The following is a 26,610-nucleotide window of genomic DNA, read 5'->3' as shown; positions in this document are numbered from 1 at the left end:
GACACACGCTGCCATACAACATAGATGAACCTTAAACACATTGTGCTAAGTGAAGTAAGCTAATCACAAAAGGATAAGTATTGCAGGATTCCACTTACACGAGGCACCCAGAAATCGTCAAATTCATAGAAAGTAGAATGCTGGTTGCCAGGGGCTGGGGAAGGAGGAATGGAAAGTTACTGTTTAATGGGTATGGAGGTTCCGTTTGGGAAGATGAAAAGTTCTGGAGATGGATGGTGGTGACGGTTGCACAACAATGTGAATGTACTTAATTAATGCCTCTGAATTGTAAACCTAAAAATTATGAAAATGGTAAATTTCATGGTATATATACTTTACCACAGTTGAACAAAAAAATAAGAAGGTCTAGACATTGTCATATGTACCAATCTGGGCTCTGAGAACACACCCAAGTCCTAAAGGCAGGGGACTGGCCTTCATGACCTACTTGTGAGTGTCATTTCTAATAGCTCTGACCTCTCACAAGCTTCCAAATGGCAGGTCAAGAATGTCAAAGAAATCACCCTCCTTTCCCATTCAGACACAGGCTCCAGGCTCCAGATGGGAAAAGGACAGAGGGCGAGGCTCCCAATGGGCCTAAGTGTTGCAATGGGGGGATGGCGTGGAGGGAGTGAGGGGGAGTTACCATTCCAGGCATTAGGACAGCTAGAGCTTCCTTCTTGGCCTGGAACCCTGCCCCAGCTCACCCCAGGGTCTTGAGCTCTCCTATGCCCCAGGGGACGCCCCCCAGCAGGCTCATAGGAAAGTGTAGCTGCCTCCCACCAGGGGGAACAGGGCCGAAGGTTGGGGGCCCGTCCCCAGGCTTGTGGCTGAGCTGGGAAGGCGGGGAGCAGGGGCAAGAAGGGGATCCTAGGTCTCAGACCCCTCTCTAGTCTGAAGTCAGTGGCAGGAACTGAGCTGTGAAGTCCTCAGGGAGAACTCTCCCCTCTGGCCCAGCCAGTCAACAAGGGCTGGATCCTGGGAATATGCTAATCAGCCAGCGAGTAGGTCCCAGTTGGGGACAGCACATCTGGAGCCCGGAGCAGCATGGCTGGAAATAGACTGGGATAAACATACAGGAGTCTCCTAGGGCCAGGGAGCCAAGGCAGAGGAAGGGGGGGCCTCTTGGCTGAGGGGTTCCTGGGCTGGGCAGGGGCGGGGCAGCAAGGAGGAAGCAGACAGTGGGGGTGGCCTGGATGGGGAAGCTGGAGGTCTGGGGAGGGAAGGGAGGGCTCAGAAATGCACCAAGCTGGTGGGATCTTCTACTAAATTTGCAGTGACAAAGGGCTGACCCCTAAGAGTCACAGGCTGACATCCAGGTCTCCCCCTGCCCCGTTCACTCATTTGCCCAGCAGCTGACCAAGCACCACCAAACTGGGATCAAGATCCCGAATCTGGAGACTTTGCTCAACCACTAATGAGCTGTGTGACTGTGGCTACGTCACTCATCCTTTCTGGTCTCAGTTTCCTTCTCCCCTCAAAACAGGATTGGATGAAATGCCCTGCAGGATTCCTTCTGGCTATAACCCTACCGATCCCCCTTCTTTCATTCATTCCTTCAACCTCCCTCTTACTTGCACTGCTCACAACCCCTCCAGCTCAGGGCAGGCGGGATCCTTAATTTCCTGGGACACTCCCTGTGCATTCCTGCCTCCCTCCCTGCTCTGGGCCACGTGGGCCCTTCCCCCAGAATGCCCACACCACTGCTTTCTGCTGATCCAGAGCCTGCCCACCTTGCTAGAATAACAGAGCCTTAAAACGGCAATTAATGCGCTGGCCATTATGTAAATGATTTTTATAAAGTACTTTTGACAATGTAACAAAAAAGGTAATTATAAAGACTACATTCAGACCTAGAAAAAAGGGGGTTTATGGTAATGTTACTTGAAAATAGAAAAATAAGACAAAATACGCACCATCATTAAAACCATATAAAAATCTGTATACCTGAGGAAGGGAAAAGGCACAAAATAAGATGGCTGTTTCAGAGGAGTGGGAGTAGGGATGGTTAGTGATTACGTTTCAAGTCTCATTATTATTATTGCAATTCTCTTTCTAATATAAACACTGCTTTTGGAATTTAAAAATCCCAGTGCTCTCAAATCCCTCACTCCACCTCCTCCTGGAAGCCTCCCTAACTCTAGCCCACAATGATCCCTCCTTGTTTGAATTCCTGCAGCACAAGTTTCCATCTTATCATGCAGGGAACAGTGGGAGGCTTGCCCTGGAGAGGGCAAGGCAGGGGCTCTGGAGACTCCGGGCTCTCCTACCCGATGGCTGCCTGGCCTTGGGCAGGTTCCTTAACCCTTTCGTGCCTCAGCTTTCTCATATTTAAAACTGTGATAACGGGCTTCCCTGGTGGTGCAGTGGTTGAGAATCTGCCTGCCAATGCAGGGGACACGGGTTCGAGCCCTGGTCTGGGAGGATGCCACATGCCGCGGAGCAACTAGGCCCGTGAGCCACAATTACTGAGCCTGCCCGTCTGGAGCCTGTGCTCCGCAACAAGAGAGGCCGCGATAGTGTGAGGCCCGCGCACCGCGATGAAGAGTGGCCCCCGCTTGCCGCAACTAGAGAAAGCCCTCGCACAGAAACGAAGACCCAACACAGCCATAAATAAATAAAATAAAAATTAAAAAAAAAAAAACTGTGATAACCTTCCTACCCCGTAGGGTACTGTGAAGATCCCCGGGGTAACAGCTGTGAGCGTTAGCCCAGCGCGGGCTCACGGAAAGCTCTCTGATGTGACCACCCCCCACCCCACCCCCACCATCATCAGCCGCAGCACCACCACCATCTCCAGCATCGTTACTGGCATCTTGCCTTGTTCCCTAGTGGCGTGGCATATACCGATACTCTTGCCTTTCCGGTCTGGCAGTAGATTCCTTGAGGCCAGGCCCCTGCACCTCAGAGCAGCCAGTCCGTGACGGGCACACTGCAGAAGCAGAGGAAGCCCCCCTCCCCTGACTCTTTTCCACGCACACTCATTCTGCTTCCTTCCAGGTACACCAGGCAGAAACGTCTCCTGCCGGGAGGTAAGAGGACTCCAGACAAAGGATAAAGAGGGATGCAGGGCTGGGAAATCGCCCCAGCTCCTTCTCCAGGCCACTAGCCATGCACTGCCCTTCACCCAGGCTGAGGGATTCCCTGATGAAGGCCTGGGCCGTGGAGACACAGCACAGAGGAGAGAGCAGCGCCTTCCCTGCACACCGTCAGCGGAGGCACCAGGGCCTCAGTGTCCTCATCTATAAAATGGGGTGGATACGACCATCCTTTTCCCCACAGAGCTGTTGCAAGGATCACATGAGAACATTTGGGAACGGGCCTCCAAGAGCACAAGTGCTGGACACACATGTTGGTGATTAGCGCTGCCATTTGTCTGTCACTAAATGCTGCCCCTTCCTCACCCCCAGCCTGCCGCTCCAGGGTCCCTGCCCCCATTGCCACATGAGGCCAACCCAGAGACGGAGACTCATTTTGGAGCAAATGCCTGGAGCTTAGGAGGCGGGATCCCTCGCTGTTCTCTAGATGAGCTGAGGGAGGACAGGCTTAGGAAGAAGTGGGAGCGACAGGAGTGGGCCTTCTGCCCCTGCCTTTCTTTCAGGCCACCTGAACATCCCCGAGGACTTGGCCCCTACTGTGAGGCCACCTTTAGCTCCATTCTCGGCGCCTGCTGAAGGGGAGCAGAACCGAGTGCCAGAGGCTGGTGCCAATTCCCTTCCTTGGACACGAGGTGGGAGGGGAGGTGGGAGTGGGCTGTGGGAACAGACGGTTCTGTGGCTCCGTGGGGTTCAGTGCAGTCTCTCCAACCCAGCCTGGTCATCCTGGGTGGCTCCGAGGGTAGTCCCAGGGTGAGAGGACTTTACAAGGCATGGCACACCCCTGGTGGGGACAGCCCGCCCTCTGATCCACAGGAAGGAGGGCAAGACAGCTCCACATCTGAGGACAAGGCCTGGGCCTTGGGGAGTTGAGGGCTGGGAAACTTCACAGCCCTCCAGAGGATGCTGTCTCTGAACTGGAGGCTCACAGGCCCAGGTCAGCTGGCAGCAGGAAGGTTTGTGTTTCTTTTAATATCAACTCCCAGGCATTTAACATTCCTCGAAGCTTAAACACAGAAACATTTTCCTTACCAGACTGTGCTTTCTGCTTTGCCAAACATAACCTGGCTTCCTCCCCTTCCCCCACCGCCTCCATCTGCTCCTGTCTCCAAGATGTAATGATTTATGGTGTGTTTCCCCTGGGGCCCGTGCAGCTGACAGCAGTGCGAAGGAGGGAAGCAACAGGGCTGCAAGTCCAGGTGGGGACAATGCCTTCGAGCCCTGGAATCCGGGGTCTGGGGGTTTGGCGCCCACGGTGCTTACTGAGCGGGCTGCCCAGGACACGCTTTTAAACTCTTCCACTCTGCGGCCACCAAATGACCCGGGGCGTGGCCACCGGTCACGCTTCTTGGCTGGGTATCTCCTGAGGCTGGACGGGCCGGCCCAGGGATGTGGAGATGGGCCTCCCGGTCCTCAGCCCTGCAGGAAGTAGCTTCCCGGGACTGAATCTAGAGCTCACTCTCATCAGCTCCCATTTCCTAAATAATGAAGGACCGGCTCGTGGTTGCCTGGCAGCACTATCTCCCTGGCGACGGTGCTGAAGAGCGAGGTGCAGGTCCCCAGCATTAAGAAGGGATGTGCTCAGGAACATGGGGTGACATGAGGCAGATGGCTGGGCCCCCACTGAATGGTGCCATCTCCCTTGTTCACACGCAGGAGCCTGAGACGGGGTCGGGGCGGGGGGGGGGGCACGCAAGTCCCCAAGGGGACACTGCCACCAAGGACACCCAGCCAAGAGTCAGGTACCAAACTCTGCAGCCTCAACAGTGCATCAGAGAACAAATGCTTCCTGTGAAAAAGCATCATTCTACTCCCCGCACCCAGATCACACCTGGGGCAATTGTTAAGAAGCCTATATGTATATGTATAGCTGATTCACTTTGTTATAAAGCAGAAACTAACACACCATCGTGAAGCGATTATACTCCAATAAAGACGTTTTTAAAAAATAATTAATTAAAAAAAAGAAACCTAGAGTACCCAAGGCCTACTGCTCAACGGCAGGGTGTCAGTTACCATTTCCTTTGATTGCACGGTCAGAGAATCCACACCCAAAGCAGGCTACTTGTGTCAAAAGCACGAGGCCATACAAGGTGCCAGATGGAATGTGGATAGCTCCACACTGAAGGTCACCCCTCCAAGCCTGCATCCCCTCGACAGGTAAGTGAATAGCAGCCGTCTTCAAAACTGGCAGAATTTCCAAAGACACAGGCTGCAAACAAAGCCCTTTTCCCTCTGTACATTTGTAAGGCACCGAAAAACGTAGCGGAGGCATATATACTCTTACCCTGACTCAGGATCTGCCCCTGCTCGTACCACAGGACCCACCCTAAGCCAATGAACTCCTGGCACAGGTGAGTAAAGCCCAGCAACCCTAGCAACAGGTCAGAGACCAGCCCCCAGCAACTCAGTTGGATCCTAAGCCCTTCCAGTCCCGTGGCAAATGCTTGGGGTCTCACTCCTCCCACGGCACACAGGGCTAATCCAACACAGCTCTCATGGATACAGCCTCAGAATCCTTCTTAACACAGTGTTCCTGGAAAAAGCCACTAGTAGGCTAAAGATGGGATGTGAAAACAAAGGTAGCTGTCATCCTTGTAGCCTGTCCTGCAGGAGTGTGGATGATCCACTGGCACCAGATGTGGAAGCCCAAGGAACCAGGCACACGTGGGCTTCTGGGGCTGGAATAAGACACCATCTCCAGCAGGGGAGAATAACCACCTCGGGAAACGTTTCTCAGAACAGCTTTGAACCCAAGTCACAAAAGGCCAATCACCCTGACCAAGAAGGTGGAGGAGAAGGACGCCTTCCCCACTGGCACCACCTCCTGACAGCTCCCTGAGCCTTGCCTTGGTGCCCTGGCTGTGCCTGCCTCTCACCTGGATCTGCCCTTTGCCCATGATCTTGTCCACGATCTCATTGTTGTCCTTGTTGACCTTGGTCTTGTCATAGCACTTCTCGTAGCACAGGATCCTCAGGGACTGAGACCCCTCCAGCTCAATCTCGAACTCCTGGGGAAAGATGGGACAGGGTCCTGAACCTCCAAGGCTGACCTGGCTTCCCAGTGGCTTCTCACCCCACCTTTGCAAGGGTGAGAGGGGGTGAGGCGGGCCTGTGAGGACCACGTCATGAGGCCTGGAGCAGCGTCCTCATTCTCTGGAGCTCCAGAGGCCTCCAAATCACTGAGGAAGTGGAGGTTAGGGCTTGAGCTGTAACGCCGTGTCTAGATACAAACCCGAGATCAGAGCCAGATGAGCAGGGAGGGGAGGGCAGAGGGGTCAGAGGGACAGAGCTGGCCCAACAGCAGGCTTGGCTGTCCCGGACCAGCCAATAGAACATGAGCACCAGGAGTGGGATGGGCACGGTGGGGGACAAGCCCAGGGGTCCCCACGGGGACACCAGCCCCTCCACTCACCTCGTCCCACTTGGGCTCTGTTGTGTCCCGGAACACCCTGGTTTTGGCTTTGCTGACAAAGTAGCCAAAGGAATCCACCTCCAGGGTACAGTACAGGTCTGCGGGGGGACAGGCAGAGACACACCGAGTGAGGCCCGAGGCTCAGGAACCCGGGAGGGAAAGGGGGATCACTCATTGGTCCCCCCAGCATCCCCATGGGCGGTCTGCAAATCCACACACTCCCTCCCAGGCTCAGGCCCTGGCAGCCTTCCCCTCCATGGGTGGTGCCAAGGTTGTTTCCCAGGGTAATGGTGTGTGTTGGAGGGTGGCTTTGGGGTACTACAGCCAATCCTCTGCAGTGTGAATCATGAGGCGAGGGGCAGAGGTCAGAGGATGGACATAAGTGCCCCTCCCAGGCCCCAGGAGCTGCCCAGCTGGGCCGTCCTCCATCAGAAGGGCTTTCCTACAGAGGGGAGAGCGGGTACAGCCATCCCTGAGTTGTCTCTAACTGGGTGTGACAGAGACTAGATGTAACCGGGTATCCGAGCACAACAGGATGTGGGCGCAGGTGAACAGGCGAATAATGCAGAAGGTCTAACGCACCCTGGCCTCCATCGGAGCAGGGACGCGTCTGGGTGGCTGAGAGATGGAGGGGCGTGAAGTGCCCCTTAACTGATTCTGCTATGAGTGAACCCTTTGTCAGGGGCCAGGGGATAGCTCCTGGGATAAAAGGAAGGGCTTTGCAGTCAGACTGTCCGTGTCAAATCCCAGCTCTGCACAAACCACCTACACTTTGTGCCTTACTGCTCTCACCTGTAAGTCAGGAATGATGACGGTGCCTGCACCCTAGGCCTAACGTAATGAGTTTACTATGACAAGAAGCCATGGCTGAAGATTCGCAAGGTTTAACTCCCCGAGTCAGAATGAATGTCTGCGTGGGTCAGGGGGCCGGTGGAAGGAGAAGGTGAGGACTGTCTGGAGGTGAGGGGAGACCCTGTAGCAGCACCTCACTCCATGTCTGAGCACCCTGACCCAGTTTGAGAGGTAAAACCCCTGCTCTGGGGGAGTGGGATGCCCCACCCCAATGGGCCTGCTCCCTGAGGCCCATCCCAGCCAAAAGGATGCAGAGAGACAGTAAGCATGAGACACCTGGGCACCAGGAGATGGGAGGGCCCTGGTCCAGCTCAGTGGGCTGCAGACTTGGGTGTGTGTCACAGCCCCAAGGAGCTGACTGACCAGGAATATTCCTGGGCCACCCCCCTCGCCAGGGGATTCTGTGGGTCTGGGGAGGGGCCTGGAAGCTGTCGCATGTACCACCAGCACAGCCTGGAGTGATGAGTGTGGTGGTCCTGCCATACTGAGAGAAGGGCTGCTCTAGAGGCAAAAACGTGGGCTTCAGTGTCAGAAGACATGGATTTGATGCCACCACCTGTGTGCCCTACTGGGCCACCCTGGGAAAGTCCCTGGAGCCTGCTGGGCCTCAGCCTCTTTGTGTGCCAAGTGGGAATGGCATCAGTGACCTCAGAGGGATGCCAGGAGAATCAGAGCAGATAACGCACCTGAAAAGGCTTTGAACGTGTCAGCACTACCGACTCGCTGGCCACGTCTGCATTTCTCCAGCATCTAGTGAGGGACCGAGGCACACAGTAGGTGTCTGGAAGTAAACTACTTTGTTCAGCATTTCTGAGCTCCTGTTCATCCAAGGATTAAGGAGATGTGGTTTCTGCTCTCTAAGAACTCATAGCAGGAGAGGCAAATTTTAAGTGACAAAACAGTATGACAGGTGCTGCCCTGGGGTGATGGGAACACAGAGAGGGGAGGCAGATTTACTGCAGGAATTCAGGCTTCACAGTGAATGTTTATTAAATGACTGTTTGCGAGCCAATGGCATAACGTCTCCGTGGTGCACTGCAGGGAGAGAGGCAAAGGGCAGATCTCACCCGCCAGAGGGGAAAAGAGGGAGTGAGAGGAGTCAGGAGCCCTGGGTTTCTGATCCTACCTGATGTTAAGTCCTTTTATCTCTCTGTGACTCAGTTTTCTCATCTGGCAAATGGGGAGAAACTATTAGCTGTCTAACTGACTCACAAATTCCTACAGGGAGAAAAATTAGATAAAAATGGAACTGTATTTTGTGAAATACTAAGAACTGCACTGATGTAGTAGATGGCGACTTAGAAGGAAAAAGAAGTGTGCGTGGCAGTGTGCTGGCACTACACATACAGGTCATATTTAAGCCTGCTCTTAGGTCCGTATTAACAAGCATGATTGCCTTTTATGGAGAAAAAAGCTGAGGCTCAGAGAGGTTAAGACACTTGCCCAAGGTCACACAGCTTGTAATCGGCAGATGTGGGATTGGAGCCCCGTATTTCTGACACCTGGGGGTGGGGAAGGGCTTGGGGAAGAGCAGACCTTGGAGACAAAGGGCAGGGATGATCCCCTGCCAAGAGGAGCTGGTTCCTGGCCTTTGGGGGAATGCTCCACATCTCAAAGGAGCTGGCAGGGCCCCAGCCTGGGCAGACAAGAGCAGAGCAGGTGAGCAGTGGGAGGCCCTATGCAATGGGTCCACAAGGACTTTCTGTGAAAGGATGAACAATGGCCCACCCAGCCTCTTCCTGGGGCTGGTGGTCAGGGGTACTTACTGGCTGACTGTTTAAACCCCTTGGCAGAGTGGACGATGACATGGAGGAAGCCATAGAGTCCTGGAGACTCGTCGTCTGCAAGAGAGAAAAGCCCCCAGGGAAGGCGGTGATGAGAGGCCTGCTTCTTCCCCTCCTCACCCCAGGCTGGCTGGATGCAGAAAGGGCGTGAGACAGTCTGTGCCTTGGTCCCACAGCACCACCTGGTGGCCAGATGAAGAAGCTTCCACAGTCCACTGCTTCCTGGAATGTGAGCCGATGCTCCTTTCTCCCTCCACTCAGCCTGGGTGGCCAGTCCACACCTTCCTCCTGGGCCAGGGACATCGTCCCATTTCCCGTGGGGCACTTTCCCTCCCGCATGAATCCTGCCTATCCCCTGGCTGCCCGACTCAGCTTAGCCTTCCAAATTTGAAATTAACCGATATTAAGTCACTCTGTGCCAAGCAAAGAGAAGGTCCAGCTCCGCCTCCTCTTTGGGACATACGGGGCAGATGACCCCCACTGTGGAGGAGAGCTTGCCTTCAAACCCCTCCCCTGCTCCAGAACCTCCCACAGGCACCTCAGCTTGAACAATATACTCCCTTCCTTGGCATTCAAGGCCTTCTAAGATCTGATCCCTGGAAACTTTCAGCCGTTATTTCTCGTACACTACTCTCATCCACCTACCCTTCCCCTCCACCACCACCCTGCCCCATGAACTGGCTTCCATGAACTGACGACCTCAGGAACATATTAACAACACAATCCCGGTGCACCAGGGTGCCAGGTCTTCTCTCCAGCCAGAGGAGGCCAGGGAGTAGTTGGGGCTGTCTGGAGACTCAGCAGAGAACAGCCCCTATTCAAACTCTCTGTGCACCTGGCAACTGAGTCTTCCCAGCCCAGCGGAGCAGAGATCAGCCATTTGTAGCCGAGTGTCTGGCTAGGTCTTTGTGCAAGGCCCCAGCAATGCCCTGGGGGCTTGGACCCGCTGATTTGAGTAACCTCGGGTTCCAGATCTTACCGTCTTTATTGCTGGTGACAGGAATGTTGTGTACAGTCCTAAGTTTGAAACAGGATCCCGTGAGCACCTGGAGCTCCACTGAGCTCAGGACAAAGGCCTGGAGATCTGTAGGAGGCGACGAGAGAGGGGAATGTCACCACAGGTCCACTAGGACCTACTGCTCTTCCTTGGGGGCTACTGCAGGAAAAAAGCTGAGCTCTAGGGGCAGAGTGGGTCACTGGCAGGGAGGGAGAGTAGACATTCAGCTGGGGATAGTCATGGGTGCTGTCGGAGGCGTAAGAATTGGAGGGTCTAACTAGAGAGGTTCATGAATGTGTGTACGAGACAACAAGAGCAAGAGACAGAGAGCTGGACAACCCTGGGCTTTGGATCAGTCCTACTGCTAATTCACCGTATGCCTTAAGCAAATCACCTAAATTCTTTGGGTCTCAATTGATCAGTAACGTCAATTAAGTGCCACCTGCCCTGGCACTTTACAGAGTGACTGTGAGGGCTAAAGAGGAGACTTTGGACATGAACGTGCTTGGAAATGCAAAAGGTCCATTGTTGCCATGGACACCATCAGGGTAGCGTAGTTGGGGCAGGGCTTTACCTTTCTTCTGTAGTTTCTGAATTGCTTCTCTCCACTCTGACCTCTCATAGTCTGAGGACAGTAGGAACAGGTAGCTCTGTAGAAAGGAGAAGAGAATTCAGTAGGATGACCAGAGTCAGGCCAAGGACATTTCTGGATCCTGGGGCCCACAGTGAAGCTCCTTTGTACCCAGGTACCTCTAGGCTTGGAGAAGGGCAGCTGGGAGGAAGGCCTTCCTCCTAGGAAGCCTGGTGACAGGAGTGGCAGTGCCAGTGATGGCCAGCAGAGGGCACTGGCTCCCCACCAGCAAGGAGAGGGAGTCCAGGACTGGAGCCACAGCAGCCTCCTTGGGAATTGGGGGCCTGATTCCCACGGGTCAGGGCCAGGAGCTATAGAGAGTGGGCAGCCCTGGACCGAGGAAGGGAACTGTCTCTGTTCCATCCCCGCCCTTCTGACCTTTCCATTCCTATTGTGGATCCGAAATGGGATTGTGGGGGAATTGAGCAGCAGCAAGAACTCATTCTCAAACATCTTCTTTTTCAGGCGCTCGATGGCCCGGCTCTGTCCTTTGTTGGCTTTCTGCAGGGGACAGAGGGCACAGACGGTTCTCTTCACACTCAGACTCCACTTCTCACCCAGTAGCTCTATGTACAACATTCCCCTGTGTAGTCATCATTTTTTTTCCCTTTTCTATATTTTATGATGATTTGATGTCTTGGGGGGCCAGCCACAGAGAAAACTGCTCCTCCCAGGACATGCTAAATCCTAAGCTAGTAAATGACTCCTCTGTGAGTGCGTCTTTCATGTGTAGACCAATCAATCTTGAATCCACACCTCCAACCATCTCCTTTAACTAACTCACACACAATCCAATATTTCCTCTGCCCTAGATAACCCAGGGCAACTAGACACCACTACTCTAGCCCAGAGCCTGCTGTCTTATTCAAACTAGCCGGTCCTAAGTTGTTTCCTGTGGAGAACACAATCCAGGCTCTGGGCCATGCACTCCCCACGCTCCTTCTGCCTCTTGACCGAACCTGGTGCTTTCCCACGTGGCACACCCCCTTCTCTTGGAAACTATAAGTAATAAAATAAATATAAGTAATAAAAATCTTCCAGTGGCATCAGCATCTCTGAGTTGTCACCCAGTCATTTCCATAAATTAAATCCCGGGTACCACTGAGACACCCTGCTTAAAAACTGCAGACACCTTTCAGCATAAAGACCCCACCTCTGGCCTGGCACACGGGGCCTCCCCTGGCTGGGTTCCAGCTTCCATGTCCAGCCGATGTCCCGCCACACGCCCCCTGCACCCTCCACCCCAGCATCACGCTATTATTATCCCTGTTCTCTAACAAGCTGTTCCCCCTCTCAGTCAGTGTTCCCTTCTCCTCCAGTTTTTCAAGTTTATATTTTATAAAGGATCCCTTTCCTTTTATTAACTGCTATCATGCTTCATGTCTCTGTTCCAACGCCGTCCTCAAGCTCCACAGTTAGAATGCATCTCTGCAGCATTTTTTTTTACCCACTAGACTGGCAAAATTGTGACAATTGCTCACAGCTGGCGCTGTGACAGTGTGGGGGAACAGTGACTGTGACACAATGCTGGGGAGAACATGATCGGATGCAAACTTTTCAGAAGGAAATCTGGTAATGAAATGCACAAACCCTCTGCCACAGACATCCCACTTGTAGGGAGTCTACCGGAGGGAAATATGAGTGCAGATTAAAGAACGAGAAACAAGCTAAAGACTCAAATACGTTGTCATGTAGTTGAGCAACACGAGAGGATGCAGCTGTTAAAAAGGATCTGATAGATTAAATTGCAAAACAGCACGTGTAGTCTAATCTCATTAGAAAATACATATATACACACACACGTATAAGCATAGAAGAGTCTAGAAGAATACACCTCAAACTGTTGATAATGGGGGGGGTGATGATCAGTTCTACTCTATACACTTTGATATTGTGAGCATTTCTTGTTATAATAAGCCAGTGTTACACTGGTGATTAGAAAAAAATTGTGTTTAAAAAATACTATTAAAGAATAAATTGCTGCTTCTTTTGTGACTCAGAGAACAACACTGTGCCTCTCCAGTGACTCTTATCATGTTGTGTCACATGCTGTGGTCACACACAGGAATGTCTTCATTCTCCACTGGATAAGGAGGTCTGTGAGGCATCTGGCACACCCCTGCAGCCAGCAGCCAGTAGAGGTGTGTAAGCACAGATTCAGCTAAGCAGAAGGCCATGTCTGCACACCCGGGGAAGGACGGAGGGCACAAAGCCTGCTGCTCCCAGGACCGGGTGAGAAACATGCATGCAGGATGCCCCTGAAGTGGGGATGCTGGACAGAGCCTGATGGGGAAACAGGCTCCACCGAGGCAGGGTGAGCCTGGCTGTTCAGGAGGAGGACACCTGTGCTTGTCAGGGGGCTCCCTCCGGGCAGATGCACCCGCAGTCTGACCCTCAGCCCTAGGACATTCCCCTGAACCAAACATCCCTGGGGTTATTACTGTGGTCTTCCTCTCCCCTGTTCAAAGAGAGATATCTGGGTTTAAAGAATCCTTAGAGGCCATTTGGTCATGTATTTCTCAACAATTGTTCCCAAAGCACCTATTTATTACGTGCTAAGTACTAGGGCATAGGACTGAAGAAAATAGCCCCCTCACTAGAGCTGAAATTCTAGTGGGGAAAAGAGAAAGCAGAGCGTGCAATTTTAATTCAGTACCAACAAAGCCAAGCAAAGAGATAAACGTCTGGAACCAGGAAGCCGGGCACCCAACCCAGACTGTAGCAGGGAGACATCAGGGAAGGGTCATCAGGTGAGGTTAGGCCTAAGGCCGAGCCTGGATGGGTGAAGAGGAGAGACCAGGCCAACCAACCAAGCCCCTCCACGCTCTTCCTTCCATTCATGCGGAAGGCTCTGCCTGGAAGGTGCTTTCCTCTAGCCACTGTTTTCAAATACATGAATTTAAGGCTATCCATTGTCCTCTAAAGAGCACTTTGGCTACATCCCATGGGTTTTGATATGGAGTGCTCTCATTTTCATGCAGGTCTAAACAGTTTGCAGTTTCCATTTTGATTTCCTCTTTATCTTGAAAGTTTAACTTCCCAGGCATATATTTAACTATATTCTAGTTGTTAATTTCTAATTTTACTGCACTGTAGTTTGTGAACATGACCAGTACACTATCATTTTTTCTTTTCAATTTGAGATTTCCTATGCAGCCTAATACATGATAAATGTCTGTGAATGTTCCGTGTGTGTTTGACAGAATCTCAGTTCTCTGTCAGGACACAAGCTTCTGTGCATTTTTAGATCATGTGATATTCAAGGCCCCCTCTGTTATTTATTTGCCGACTTGATCTGTCCATTTCTGAGGGGCCTCCCAGGTCCTTTCTCTTGCATACATCTTGCTTTTCCTTAAGAAGGACTTTTTCTTCTCTTGCTTTCCTATTCTGCAGTGTTTGGCATACACTGTTCCCCAGGAAACGTCCCATAATTAACCCCACTGAATTCTGAGCACTGACTCCTTGGCCCGCCCTCCATATGCTCAGTGCTAATCTGCCATGGTTAGAGTCTTTCCCTGGGCACATAAATGTATCTTGAAGACTATAAAGAAAGGCCTCCCACTCTTACATCCTGCCTCCCTTGTCAGACTCCCAAACCTTACCACTTCCCCTCCCTCCACCTCCCTGGCACACCCAGTTCAAAGGGCCCCAATAAAAATGGCCAACTTCCCTGCCCCAGCTGGTGCCAGGCTCTGCTTACCTCCTTCTGGATTTCACTCTTAAGGGCAGAGATCTTCATTTTCATGTCCTCCAGCTCATGGTCTGGGAAGGGGTGCACCTGGGGACTGGCCTCAGACTCCTCAGGGGATGGAAACACTAGGTCAGCCAGGGGGATGTACCATTTGCAGTCATATTGCTGGTGCTTCCTGCAAACAAGTCAGAGGGAGATGTGAGCCAGAAAGGAATTTGGATCTTCAGGCCTGAACTGCTGGAACCAAACACCACTTGAAAGGGATTTACTAAGAACTCATCACAGGCAAGAACGATTCCCCTTCTTGAGGAGCCTAATCAGGAAACACTCGTGGAATAATGACAGTTGGGTTCTAGGGTCAGGCAGCAGTAAGGGCTCTGGACCTTGGGCCTGCCATTCTTCTGGCCCAGAACAACTGATGTTCCTAAACAGCCCAAACCTCTAGGGTATGAGCAAGAGTGGTCTCATGCTTTCCTGTTCCCCATCCCACACTCTTCCTTCCCTTCTAGTCTATCTATACTTAGCTTATATTCATTATCTTCTAGGCTAGAGATAGAATACAGATGCTATTTTGAATGCCAACTTTTATCAATAGAGGTCACATGGGATACTGAGTTGAGGATTATAAAGCCACATCCAAGGGACTTCCCTGGTGGCGCAGTGGTTAAGAATCCGCCTGCCAATGCAGGGGACATGGGTTCGAGCCCTGGTCTGGGAAGATCCCACATGCCGCGGAGCAACAAAGCCTGTGCGCCACAACTACTGAGCCTGCGCTCTAGAGCCCGCGAGCCACAACTACTGAAGCCCGTGTGCCTAGAGCCCGTGCTCCGCAACAAGAGAAGCCACCGCAATGAGAAGCCCGCGCACCACAACAAAGAGTAGCCCCCACTCGCCGCAACTAGAGAAAGCCCGCACACAGCAATGAAGACCCAACGCAGCCAAAAATAAATAAATTTATTTTTTTTTTCCTGCTAGCCATCTTTTTTTTTTTTTTTAATTTATTTTATTTATGGCTGTGTTGGGTCTTCGTTTCTGTGCGAGGGCTTTCTCCAGTTGTGGCAAGCGGGGGGCCACTCTTCATCGCGGAGCGCGGGCCTCTCGCTATCGCGGCCTCTCTTGTTGCGGAGCACAGGCTCCAGACGCGCAGGCTCAGCAATTGTGGCTCACGGGCCCAGCTGCTCCGCGGCATGTGGGATCTTCCCAGACCAGGGCTCGAACCCGTGTCCCCTGCATTGGCAGGCGGATTCTCAACCACTGCGCCACCAGGGAAGCCCATAAATTTATTTTTTTTAAAAAGTAGTAAAAGAGAAGTAATCTCGGAGAATGTACCTTAAAAAAAAAATAAAAAAGAAGCCACATCCAAGTCTAATGAGAAATGGTGCCATGGTCCACTAGTTATGTCTGCCTTGGGCAAAGAACTTAAGGCAGAGGTACGTATACTTATGACTGTCACCTCCGCTTTCGAATCATCTCAAATGTCATCTAGTTCCAGGGAGTCATCCCCTCTATTGAAACTCATAATAACCTCTCCTTCTCTCACTTCGCCCAGGACTTTGGTTTGCACCTCCCTGCAACACTGAGCGTATGGCTTGTCTCCCCTGGCATACCGTAGATGATAAGGAAATACACGTGGAAGAATGTGGGAGTGAATACTGAATAAGCTTGTCTGCTCGTGACACAGAGACACCCATATCACTGGGTATAGTGATGGAGCTGGAAAGAAGCTTTCAAGTCAGATTAAGGTTCAGATCCCATCTCCTCCACTTCAGTTGTGTGACCTTGGGCAACTTATTTAACTTTATTCTAAGCCTTTTCTCTCATCTGTGAGATGGGGATAATAATACCTACTTTGTGGAGTCACTGGGCAGATTAGAAATAATATATTCAAAGCATTTGTCGTGGCACCTGGCATGGCATAACCACTCAATAAATGATAGCAGCAGATTTAATGAATATTCACTGAATTGCAGTTAGCAAAAATTTAGAGATGTCTAATAAAAGGAGAATGCTTAAGTAAATTATGGCATATCTACTTGTAACATCACGCAGGAAAGTAAAATGATGATTATGAAGATTAGGCAGCAACAGGGAAAATGCTTATGACGTGAAATGGAAAAAGCAGAGCCCCAAATTGGGTATTCACTCTGATTACAAGTATACGAAAAAACATAAGAACATTTTAAAAAACTGGAAGGAAATACAGCAGCAGGAGACTGATGCTTATGTTCAGGTGGGTGATGGGTTTTTTTTTTTTTTTTTCTGTAATCTGGTTGCATTATCTTTACAAGTAAAACCATGATTTATTTTTAGAAAAAGGCTATGAAGTAAAATAAAATTAATTAGTATGTTTTTTAAAAGGGGAAAAAATGCAGACTGCCCCAGGTTGCTGAGGGGCTCCACAGTGGGCAGGGTCTAGTCGCTCTCCCGCCCCCCATCTGCACACTCACCCCGCCGATGTCTTCTTTAGCTTGGCGCACAGTAGGACGTCTGTGAAGAGGAAGACATGCCGCAGCTTCCGGGAGCCCTCCGACACTTCCACCAGGAAGCCGTCCTTCACCAGCTGCCGCGTCTGAGGGAGATGGTACACCCACCCCCGCCTGGGAGTCAGCCCAGGGCCCAGCCTGCACCCATCCAGCTGTGGGGGTGAGGGTGGGGCTCCAGGGAGGGACCGTAGTGTCTGGTGGTTAAGAGCACTGGCTTTGGGGTCAGGGACGTGGGCTTAAATCCAGACTCTGCCACTTCCTGGCTGTGATCTTGAGGGCAATTTCCCTGATTTATCTAAGCCTCAGTCTTAGCAACTGTAAAATGGGGACAATGATATTTGCCCCACAAGGTAGGAGTCATGGTGTATGTAGAACAGTTAGCACAGTGCCTGGCATGTAAGATGTGATCAACAAGTGGTAGCTTTCCACTTCCCTGCAGCTCTCAACAGCTCACACCTGCATGGACCCACCCTGGGTCATGAACACTCCCTCCCACCCCCACCATAAAACCCCCCTAACCCTGCCTAAGATGTTGATCTAGTTTCAGCTAAACCTCGACCTGCAGAACCACTCAGGCCCGTTTATACGGTCTCTGACCCTGGACTTCCCTCTGTGGGGCCATCACAGTGTCCTGGGGAACCTGCAGCCATCTCTAACCTGGGCTCTGGCTGGTCCAGAGCATTTTGCTCCACGCATAACTTCCAGAGCCTCCTCCCTGCCACCCTCAGAGCCAGCAGGCTGCTGTGGGGCTGTCACTATCTGTCCCAGCCTTCCCCGTATTATGTGCCGTGTGACCTATATACGTTGCAATATGTAGGTGAGCACGTAGAAAGTATACAATTCAAATGATCTGAAACTGGTCATGTTCTAGGGCCTCTGGAGCTCTTTCAGACATCCACAGAGTCCAACAAACTGGTGACATTCCAGGGTTTGCAAACCAGGGCTGGGAGCTGCACCAGGGACAGCTCTCTGTACCCTATTAGTCACTCTCCAGAATGTGTCCCTCATTACTTCCCTCCCCAGGAGACACTGGAGGCTCGTAAATGTCACAAAAGGAGCATAAACCCAGCCAGCCTTCACTCCTAAACGCCACTTAATTACCTCTCTTGGACAGGAAACCCCGTATGCGGGCCAGGCCGCTGACCCATGCAGGTAACTGTCCCTTTGATTGTTCACATTGCTTCCCCTCACTGAGGGGTCCCCACCCTTCCACCAAAAAGGGCCCCCAGGGAACTGGAGCTGCTAGCCACACCTAGGCGCCCACCTGGGACAGTCCAGCCACCTGGCAGCCTCAGTCATCTCTCCCTGACTCCACAAGCTCCCTCAGCCTGAGCCATTATCTTCCAGGAGACTCTGAGGACATCATACTGTCCAGAGGGGGGGTGTCTGCATTCAAGAACGAGATAGCCAGAGCCCTGGTCTGGGGGTCAGCGCATGAGGCTTGCAGACAGATAACCCCAGCTAAAGAATCCAGTTCCGACACTTATAGCCACGAGACCTCATGCAGGAGACCTGGAGAGACTCTCCGGGGCCCTGTTTCCTCTTCTGCTCCTGTGGACTATTACGAAGATTAATGAGACGCTGGACTTTAAGCTGTCAGTCCAGGACCTGAAGGCCTCTCCTTGGCTGGGAATGAGAGATCAGGGTTGGAGAGGCACAGAGCATCGGGCAGTGGTGCCCGAGCGGGCAGGAGAGCAGGGACGGGCAATCTGGGTGCCAGGCTATGCTGGGTCCTGAGCTCACCTCCCCCTTGGGGGTTGTGACTGCAGTCCGGCGGGGGTCAATGTCCTCATTGATGCTCGACAGGAAATTCTGGGAGATGCGGAGGGCATCCTGTAGCAGCGGGTAGTCTGGGTGGTCCACAGGTGTGTGCTTCAGCAGGTCCTGGGAAGGATGGGGTGGTGAGTTGAGGGGAGCTGTTCTGGGGCTTAGTGAGAAGACAGTGGGGAGAACTCTATCCTCACTAAAAGAATTCCGAGGGAGACACTAGGGACCCACACTCTAACCTGGTCATGCCTGCAAAATCTGAAATAAAAATTAGGGTCAGAGCAGCAGGGGTGAGGGCAGTGGTGCCCCTTTATTCCTGCTTCAGTCATTACTCTTCCCCTGGGCAGCACAGGCCAGGTGGAGTCTCATGTCACCAAGCAGCTGGGAGAGACACCCCCCTACTCACCCCACAGCTGCTCCAAGGACACTGGAGACCATCAGTCAAGGGATCGGGAGGCAGGAAGTGCCTGCCTCCTAGGGAGCATTTGGCCAAAAATCAAGCTTAGTAGCCAAGCTATTTTTAGGCCCTGGACACATTAGCATGGTCACCACAGGCCAGGCAGGTGCAGTCAGGGCCCAGCGACCCTCTGCCCAACTCCCCAGATGGGCTGTTCTCAGCGACTCCAGTGCCCGCCCACCCTGAGTTCAGTCTCCCATCCAACTCCTAAGCCCTCTCAGGCCATTCAGGGGGTACACACTCACGTGTAGGACAAGGGTGCTCCTGGTTACTCGGTCAATGGGCTTGTAGAGCAGTGCTGTTGGGGGCAGGGGGAAAGGAGACAGGTCAGATGAAATACAGGGAGCAGCTTGAGACCTTAGGGGGCAACCTTATGCCCTGACCCGCTTCCCTCCCTTGCATGGACACCCGCTTACAGGAGGCCAAAGTGGGTTCCATGGTAACCCACACCTCCATTTTCACCCCAGGCAGGCCAGACCACACCAAAAGGGGGACACACAGCTCTGGTGGCCCAGGCCCCCTCCCACTTGCCTCCTCATTTCATCTCCCACCAGATGTGATTTCTTCGAGGGCTGTGCGCCCCCCAGGCCCGTCCTGGCCTGACCAGGGTCAAAGCAGACACAGATACTCCTCTGTACCCTCCACGATGAATCACACAGCCTTACCCCCCAGAGCTCCAGGACTCTGGGGGTCACACCTGGGACCCCAGAATGCAGGAAGGAGACACTGTTTTTCCAGGGAGGGCGTTGTCCCCATGCCCCATCATTCTCATATCCCTCTGGTCCAAGGCCTGGCACCGCCAGCTGGGAACAGCATGCTTCGTTCTGACCCACACGGTTGACCTCATCTCCATGAGGAAGACCCCTCTCCATGCCCTCAACCCCCTCCTGGCTGAGGGCCAAGGAGGCATGCCCAACCTCCACAGAAAGGCTCTGCTCTCAAGCTAGTGGCAGCTGGGGGGCAAAGATTTCCTAAAGGAATTCAGGTGGGGCTTCGAGTATGAGAGCCCCTGAAGAGGCTGGGAAAAATGCAAGCTCACCAGGGCCCCCACTGGCCACACCCCTTGGTGACCAGGACACCAAATGAGGATTGCTGGGATTCAGCAGGGACAGGCGGAGGCGGCAGCTGGCCCACTGACACTTCCAGACAAAGCTCCTGCAAGCAGCTGTGCCCTGCCCCTCCCAGCCTGGGTGGTTCAGCTCCGGCCCCGCACCTGGACACCTCTGTCCATGGGGTCATGACCTTTGTCCTCCTGCCGTGGGAGCAGTAAGAGGCAGGATGCTGGGCTGGGGAGGAGGACCCTAGAGTGGGTGTCCCATGGGACCAGGCTGTGACCGGTCCCAGAGCTGACATTCATGTCCCAGCCAGCCCCCAAACCAGAGAGTTCCCCAAAGCCCTAGATATAAATACCCTGTGCATTGCTCAATGGACACTTTGGGGAATAATCTGCTGGCTACGGAGAAGATGCAGTCTCAGTGGTGTGCCCCGAGCCTCATCTGCTGGCTTTGCCTGGCTGCCCATTAGAATCACTAGGGAACTCCTAAAAGATTCAGATGCCTGTTTCCCCCTCTCCCATCAACTAAACAGCAGGCTCTGATGGGCAGAACCCAGGCATCACCATTTTAAAAAATCTCCTGTGCTGATTCTGATATGTCATAATGGTTGAAAACCACCGCTTTATGCAAACACATCTCCCATGATTTATTTGCAGCCCTTTCTTAATTTAGCAATGTCTAAAGCCCCTCCCCATGGGCTACGGGAGCTAGAATGGACAGGACCAGGCTTGGGGTATCTCGGGACAGTGAGGGTACAGCCCAGTTACCAGCCCAGGAGGGGGCCAGTTCTGAGGCTGTCTAGGGTACCCACCTGTGGCTCAGCCCATCTGCAGGGGGAAAAAAAATCACTCCCTGAGAACCCCAGAGACCCAGAGAAAGTGCAAGCTCAGCAGACACCTGCCAGGGTGGGCCCTCGAGCTCCCGCCCAGGGAAAGCTGATACTACAGTGTCAGCTCCCTCTGCCCCTCTGCCAGGTCCCAGGAGGAAGAGGTTTCTGACTAAGCTCAGAGGTCTGCACAAATGGTGGATTGGGTTTCAGACGGGTTATTAATATGCCTATAGTCACCTCAAGAGTCCACTTGATTGTGGCCATGGAATGAGTCCTAATGCATCAGCCCCAGGTGGTGGAGGGGCAGGTGGGAGGAAGGGTGGGGAGAGGCAAGTGCAGCGAGAGGGCCCTGGGGCCACCGTCAGATATGGAAGGAGCCAGCGCGGCCCTGATGTTCGTGTTCTCCACGGCACCTGCGCACCTGCTTCCCCTGAGAATGCAGGGTGAAGAGCCCACCTTTCCCCCCTCACCTGCTCCACGGCTCCAGCAGGCTGGCCTGCTTCCTGCCTCTGCTTCACCCACTCTCGCCCCTCCTCACCATGGGGTTCCTGTTTCTGGCACAGACACCATTCACCAAGTTGCAATGCCTGTCTCTCCCCCTCCTCCAGAAAGCCTTCCACAACCAGGACTTTCACAAGCAACACTCACGGCGCCTAAAAGTCAAACCATGACATGTGCAAGCTGGCCTCTCTCTAGTTTGCTGAGTACTTACTCTGTGTCCAATGGCACTGTTTTACATGCGTTATTTCCTTTAATTAAAAAGGGAAGCAATTATCACTAGCCCCATTTTACAGATGCAGAAACTTCTCGAAAGCACAAAGAAATTATGTAACTTGCTCACAATCACAAAGCCGTAAGGGACAGCTGGGTTTTGAATCTACCCATGGTCTACACGTGCTCCTATCTTTGAGACGTCCCCTTCTGTAGGGGAGGCAGCACCTGCAAAAGCTCGGTGGCCCTCGGGAGGATTCTGGGAAAGGTTCACCGGGAAGGAGTGGATGAGCGGGCCTCTCTTGTTGCCAAGGTGAGCCCCCTTCTTAGGGGCCTGGGTCACACGTGACCTTCCTTGCACCTCCACTGCGTGTGGCCTGGCGCCCTGCAGACTAGGCGCTCGGCACACAACCGCTAAGGCAGACAACTGCAGAGTGAGCCCCAAGTCGCACAGCCTCCCTGATACCCCACGACCAGCACTCCTTGGAGGGGCTGAGAAGATTCAAACAGCGTGGTCAGCAAGGGCTCCTTCACTCTTGACCGCTCACTTTAAAGCTGACTTTGTTGCAGGGACCAAAGAAACCCTGAACTCCAGGTCCCAGGCCTGTTTCACTAAAACTAAGCTTCTTTTGGGGAAAGAAAGAGGAAGCAAAGGGCCGACCGTTTCCTCTTTAGGGAGACTGACTGGAGACTTGACCAACTCCTAGACCAGACCAAAAAGGGCATTTTCCCCTCAGATCTAGGACCAGGCCAGTTTCAAGCCTGTCAGAATCTGAGCCGAGGGGCGGGGACCCAGATCAGCTTCTGCCTGTGACTACAGCTGTCCTGCTGGGACAGCTGGAGGGGGACGACCTCAGGGGCTATCTCCATCACGAGCTGTCTTCAATGCAGGACAGCCCGAGAAGGTGAGGGGACAGCTGATCGCGCACAGCGGCCTCCGGGAAGAGCCTGAGAAACCTCAGCATTGCTCCTCCAGCATGCTGCCACCCCCCTCTGTTCAGCCTTCGACAAGGAGCTCCGGGTTACCACGGAGATATGAGAGCAAAGTGGCTGAGAGGGGTGCAGAGACAAAACGCCTGGTGGGAGAGAAGGTCCTGAAACCAGCTGCCTGCCACAGGAGCCCAGAGCAGCTGACCTGGGGCAACATTTGACCCTTATGCCCCTGCCAAAGGCAGCCTGGCTCATCCCTCAGGTACCTCTGGCCTCGGAAGGCGGGGCCCACTAGCTTCCGGACACTTCCTTGCCTAGATCTGTGCCAGCCTCCTCTGAGCAAGAGCCTGGCTGACTGCACACACCTGCCCCAGGACCCCCTCCCTGAGGGAGCTGCAAAGATGCTGCTCTGTCCGTCCCCCCTATTGTATGGGGGGTGTGTGACCTTCACGAACCAGCAGCCGGCCACGCCCCCCTCTCCCACCAGCATTCACGGCCAAGACCTCAGCTCAAGGGTCTCCAGTGGCTAGAAACGAACCCCTTGGGAGCAACCCAATTCCTTCCTGCTCCCAACCACATCCACGTTCTCCCCTGCCATTCAGAGAGGAGAGAGCGAAGGCAGTGTGTGCACTCCAAGCACACAATACCCTGGCCTCTCACGAAACAAAGAGACTCCCAACTTCTCCCTCCAGCCGGGGCTGGCGCCCTCCCGCTCCAAGGCACTGCCATCCAGACCATCTGTCACTCTCCGATTGGCCCCTGCTGACCCCTCTCCAGCCCCAGGGTGGCCACCCCTGCAGGCCCAGCCTCGTCACTTTCTCTCCTTAACAGCCTCTCCAGGAAGTTGCCCCCAGCCTCTCAAGCTGAGCCACTAACTCCCCACAGATCCTCGGGGGTACCTGGACCCTTCTAGCCTGGTCCTCCCATCTCCAAGCCACCCTGCCCCGAGTGGCCCCCAGACTTCAACTCCAGGCTGGAAGCTGGCCGGCACGGGGTTAACATAGGTCCAGCCACTTGTCCCTCCCCTCCCTGCCCTGCTGCCCCCCAAACCTTGATGGCCACATTTCAGCCCACTCCAGCCAGCCCCCAGAGGTGGGAAGACACACCACCTCTCGGGAGAGGGGGCCTGGGTTACCATAGGTGCAGTTACAGCAGAAGCGAATGATGAGGAGAATTTCCATGGCAGCCTCCGTCCCCGCGGCAGGAGCTTGCGGCCATCGCTCCCGGCTCCCCAGCTCCCATCAGCCGCCCGGCCACTCAGCCACCTTCCCGGCTGCTGCTGCACAGCCTCGAGAATCAAGCAGCCGCTTCTGAGTGCTCCTCTAGCAAGGGGGAGGGGAGCGGAGGGCTGCGTGCGTGGAGGGGGAGGAGGAGGAGGGGAGTGAGCCGCCTGCTGGCATCCTAGGGAGGAGCACGTTTGTAGCTGGCCAGCTGCCTGGGGACAGAGGCTGGATTCCTCGCATGCACACGCTCACACACACACACACACACACACGCACACACGCACACACACAAGCAGGGCACCGTAGTCCACAAAGCCAGACAAAGGAAGGTGACTGTCATCCAAGCCATTCCCCAAAGTACCTTCCATAGTGACTGACGTGTGGCTGTCCTTGGAGTCCTTGGGACCTTTCACTTTCAGTTCCTGCCAAACAGAGGAGAGGAATCACCACCTGGCCTGTCCCCTGAGCCTCCCCATCCCCCATCGTGAGCATGGCAGGAAGCAGGGCTCTGAAACCCAGGGGTGCAAATAGGAGAAGAGAGACAAAGACTAACAGGTGCAGGCCTCCCTCTGCCTCTCTGCTTACTGAGCCCCTGGGCCACACCCATCACCTCCTGGAGCCTCGGGGGTCCAGCGGCTGATACAGGCAAGGAGGAGGGCTTCCAGGGACCGGAGAGGACTGCGATCCTGGTGCTCCTCAGACTGGTGCCCTGAAGCCCCTCCCCAGCAGCTCAGAGGGCCTTCCGGAGGAGGACCACCCCCTCCTCCACCCCGCAGCAGCGGCCACTACTCAGAGGTCTGTACACATCAGCCCAGGGCCAACAGGGTTTTAGTGCACAAGCACCAGAGCACCAGCTGGTCCTTGGGCATGAGCAGCCCTTGAGATAAGGAGCGAAGGGTCCCACACACCTGCACAGGGGGAAGCAGAGAGGTGCAGGGCAGTCCGAGCTGTATCTTACCCATATTGAAAGGGACTCACCCAGCCACCGGCCCCACCCGCACTCCCCACCCACTGTGCCTGGGCTGGGCGTCAGAGAGGAAACTTCAAGGAAGGAAGAGGCAACATCCCTCCTGGATCCCATGCAAAGTGACAGGGAGTGAGTGCCGGAAACAGACCCCAGGGGTGGCTTATCTGATCCTAACCTCTTTCATCTGCCTTTAGAGTCAGAGGTTCCAGCTTCAGCCCTTGCCACTGGACCAGTGTGGTCTGTAATTGGAGCTGTAATGCAATCCCCACTTGGAAGATTGAGTGCATGGTTGATGGGGGGGTGGGGGAGGTGGGTTCCCAGGGGACGTGTCAGCAGGAAGGCGGGGACGAGGTGAGGCCAAGGACAGGTACCAGGTGATGTTGCCTGCTCTGCCTGGGGGGAAATGCCCAGGCAGTGGGGAGCTCCACACTTCCTACTCCTGCCTCAAGCTGTTTTCTAGACAGAGAAAACCCCCAGGGACTGAGCCTGGGGTGTGGGGCTGGGGAAAAGGGAGATTGCTCAGCTTCTCAAGGCTGTGTCTGGATTCCCAGATTTAGGGAATTTTTCTCCATGTCCCCTTCCAGTGCAGCCTAGAGGTATGAAATCGCTCTGCTGCAGAGGAGGAGGGCCTAATTGCAGTAATTAAGTGGCAGCACCAGTGGGAAGTGATGGCGTCTGCGCATGAGTCAGGGTGAGAAGCCACTGGCAGCAGGCCACAGGCCTCGCTCTGCCCTTGGGGCCAGCTGGCTATAAGAGGGGCTTGGGGAAGAGCGCAGGGGTTTCTGCCCACCATAGGGAACAGGCAGTCAGCCCAGGCTAAGAGGAGACCGCCCCCAACCACTCTCTGGGCCACACATGACCCGGGCACCCGGGCAGCCTTGGCAGGGTCACTCTGAACACAGATGGGAAACCCAGTTTGTACCCAGGGAGGGCAGGGAGCCGTGAGAGGAAAACCCTTTCTCCAGCCTCATTGCTCCACTTAGAGGGACCTTCCCAGCCCTCACTCCACTCCGTCCTCCCAGGCAGAGGGTGACTCACCTGACCCCTAGGTTTGGGAGAAGAAACAGAGCTCAGCCCTCCTCTCTCTGCCCCCAGTAGATGTGTTTGAACATGGAGGGGAAGTGTTAGCAAATCCAGTGTGGCTACAGATCCATGTCCACGTTTTTCCAATCCGGCTTTGACTAGTAATCAAGCTGGCATCTTCATCTCCATCTGCCCCACTCTCGCACTGCCTCCCGGCTGATTCCAAACTTGGGTATGACCCTTATAACCCCAGTAGTTTCTCGAAAACTATCCTGCACCTCACCAACTTTTCCAGCATCAGAGCTGAGAGAGAAAGCAAAGGATTCAGAGGGGCCTATAAGGCAGGACTTCCAAAACTGCAGAAGGAGCTCCCTTTCCTTGGAACAAGAGGTTCTCCTTCCCCAAGCTTGGAGCTGGGTGTTGTGATTGTAAAGCCAGTGGCCTGGTGGGGGTGGGGGGTGGGGGGGTATCCCTGAGATCTTTTTGGCTCAAGGGGTGAGCTGGGCTGTGCTCCTGAGGAATCCTAGAGCCCTTCCCTGCCACTTCCTGGATAGAAGTGTCGGCGGCAGACAATGCCACATCTTTGCCCTGCGGAGGAGGGTGGTGGGGAGGCTGGGCTGCAGCCGCAGGGACAGGCATATTCCCAGCCAGAAGATCTAGGGCTTCTTCTCCACGTGGCCTTTGTCCGCTCTCTATGGGA

At 53.9% G+C, this 26,610-nt stretch overlaps 1 protein-coding gene across 3 annotated transcripts in view; it reads right to left on the bottom strand.

Moving 5' to 3' along the window:
* Nucleotides 1-26,610, bottom strand: part of ABR (ABR activator of RhoGEF and GTPase) — a 180,087-nt gene that overhangs the window by 33,188 nt on the left and 120,289 nt on the right. For all 3 annotated transcript variants that reach the window (XM_082370531.1, XM_082370532.1, XM_082370533.1), the window contains 11 exons: nucleotides 24,282-24,342; nucleotides 19,418-19,470; nucleotides 18,692-18,832; nucleotides 16,913-17,034; nucleotides 14,475-14,640; nucleotides 11,153-11,275; nucleotides 10,718-10,793; nucleotides 10,126-10,230; nucleotides 9,129-9,203; nucleotides 6,511-6,608; nucleotides 5,975-6,106 (listed from right to left, as the gene is read on the bottom strand). In XM_082370531.1, the coding sequence (XP_082226657.1) occupies nucleotides 5,975-6,106; nucleotides 6,511-6,608; nucleotides 9,129-9,203; nucleotides 10,126-10,230; nucleotides 10,718-10,793; nucleotides 11,153-11,275; nucleotides 14,475-14,640; nucleotides 16,913-17,034; nucleotides 18,692-18,832; nucleotides 19,418-19,470; nucleotides 24,282-24,342 (1,152 nt within the window). The remainder of the gene's footprint in view (nucleotides 1-5,974; nucleotides 6,107-6,510; nucleotides 6,609-9,128; nucleotides 9,204-10,125; nucleotides 10,231-10,717; nucleotides 10,794-11,152; nucleotides 11,276-14,474; nucleotides 14,641-16,912; nucleotides 17,035-18,691; nucleotides 18,833-19,417; nucleotides 19,471-24,281; nucleotides 24,343-26,610) is intronic.

The sequence above is a fragment of the Balaenoptera borealis genome (assembly GCF_965194805.1).
Source record: "Balaenoptera borealis genome assembly, chromosome: 20".
NCBI lineage: Eukaryota > Metazoa > Chordata > Mammalia > Artiodactyla > Balaenopteridae > Balaenoptera > Balaenoptera borealis.
Note: the sequence above shows the minus strand (reverse complement) of the source record. Positions and strands in the feature narration are given on the sequence as shown.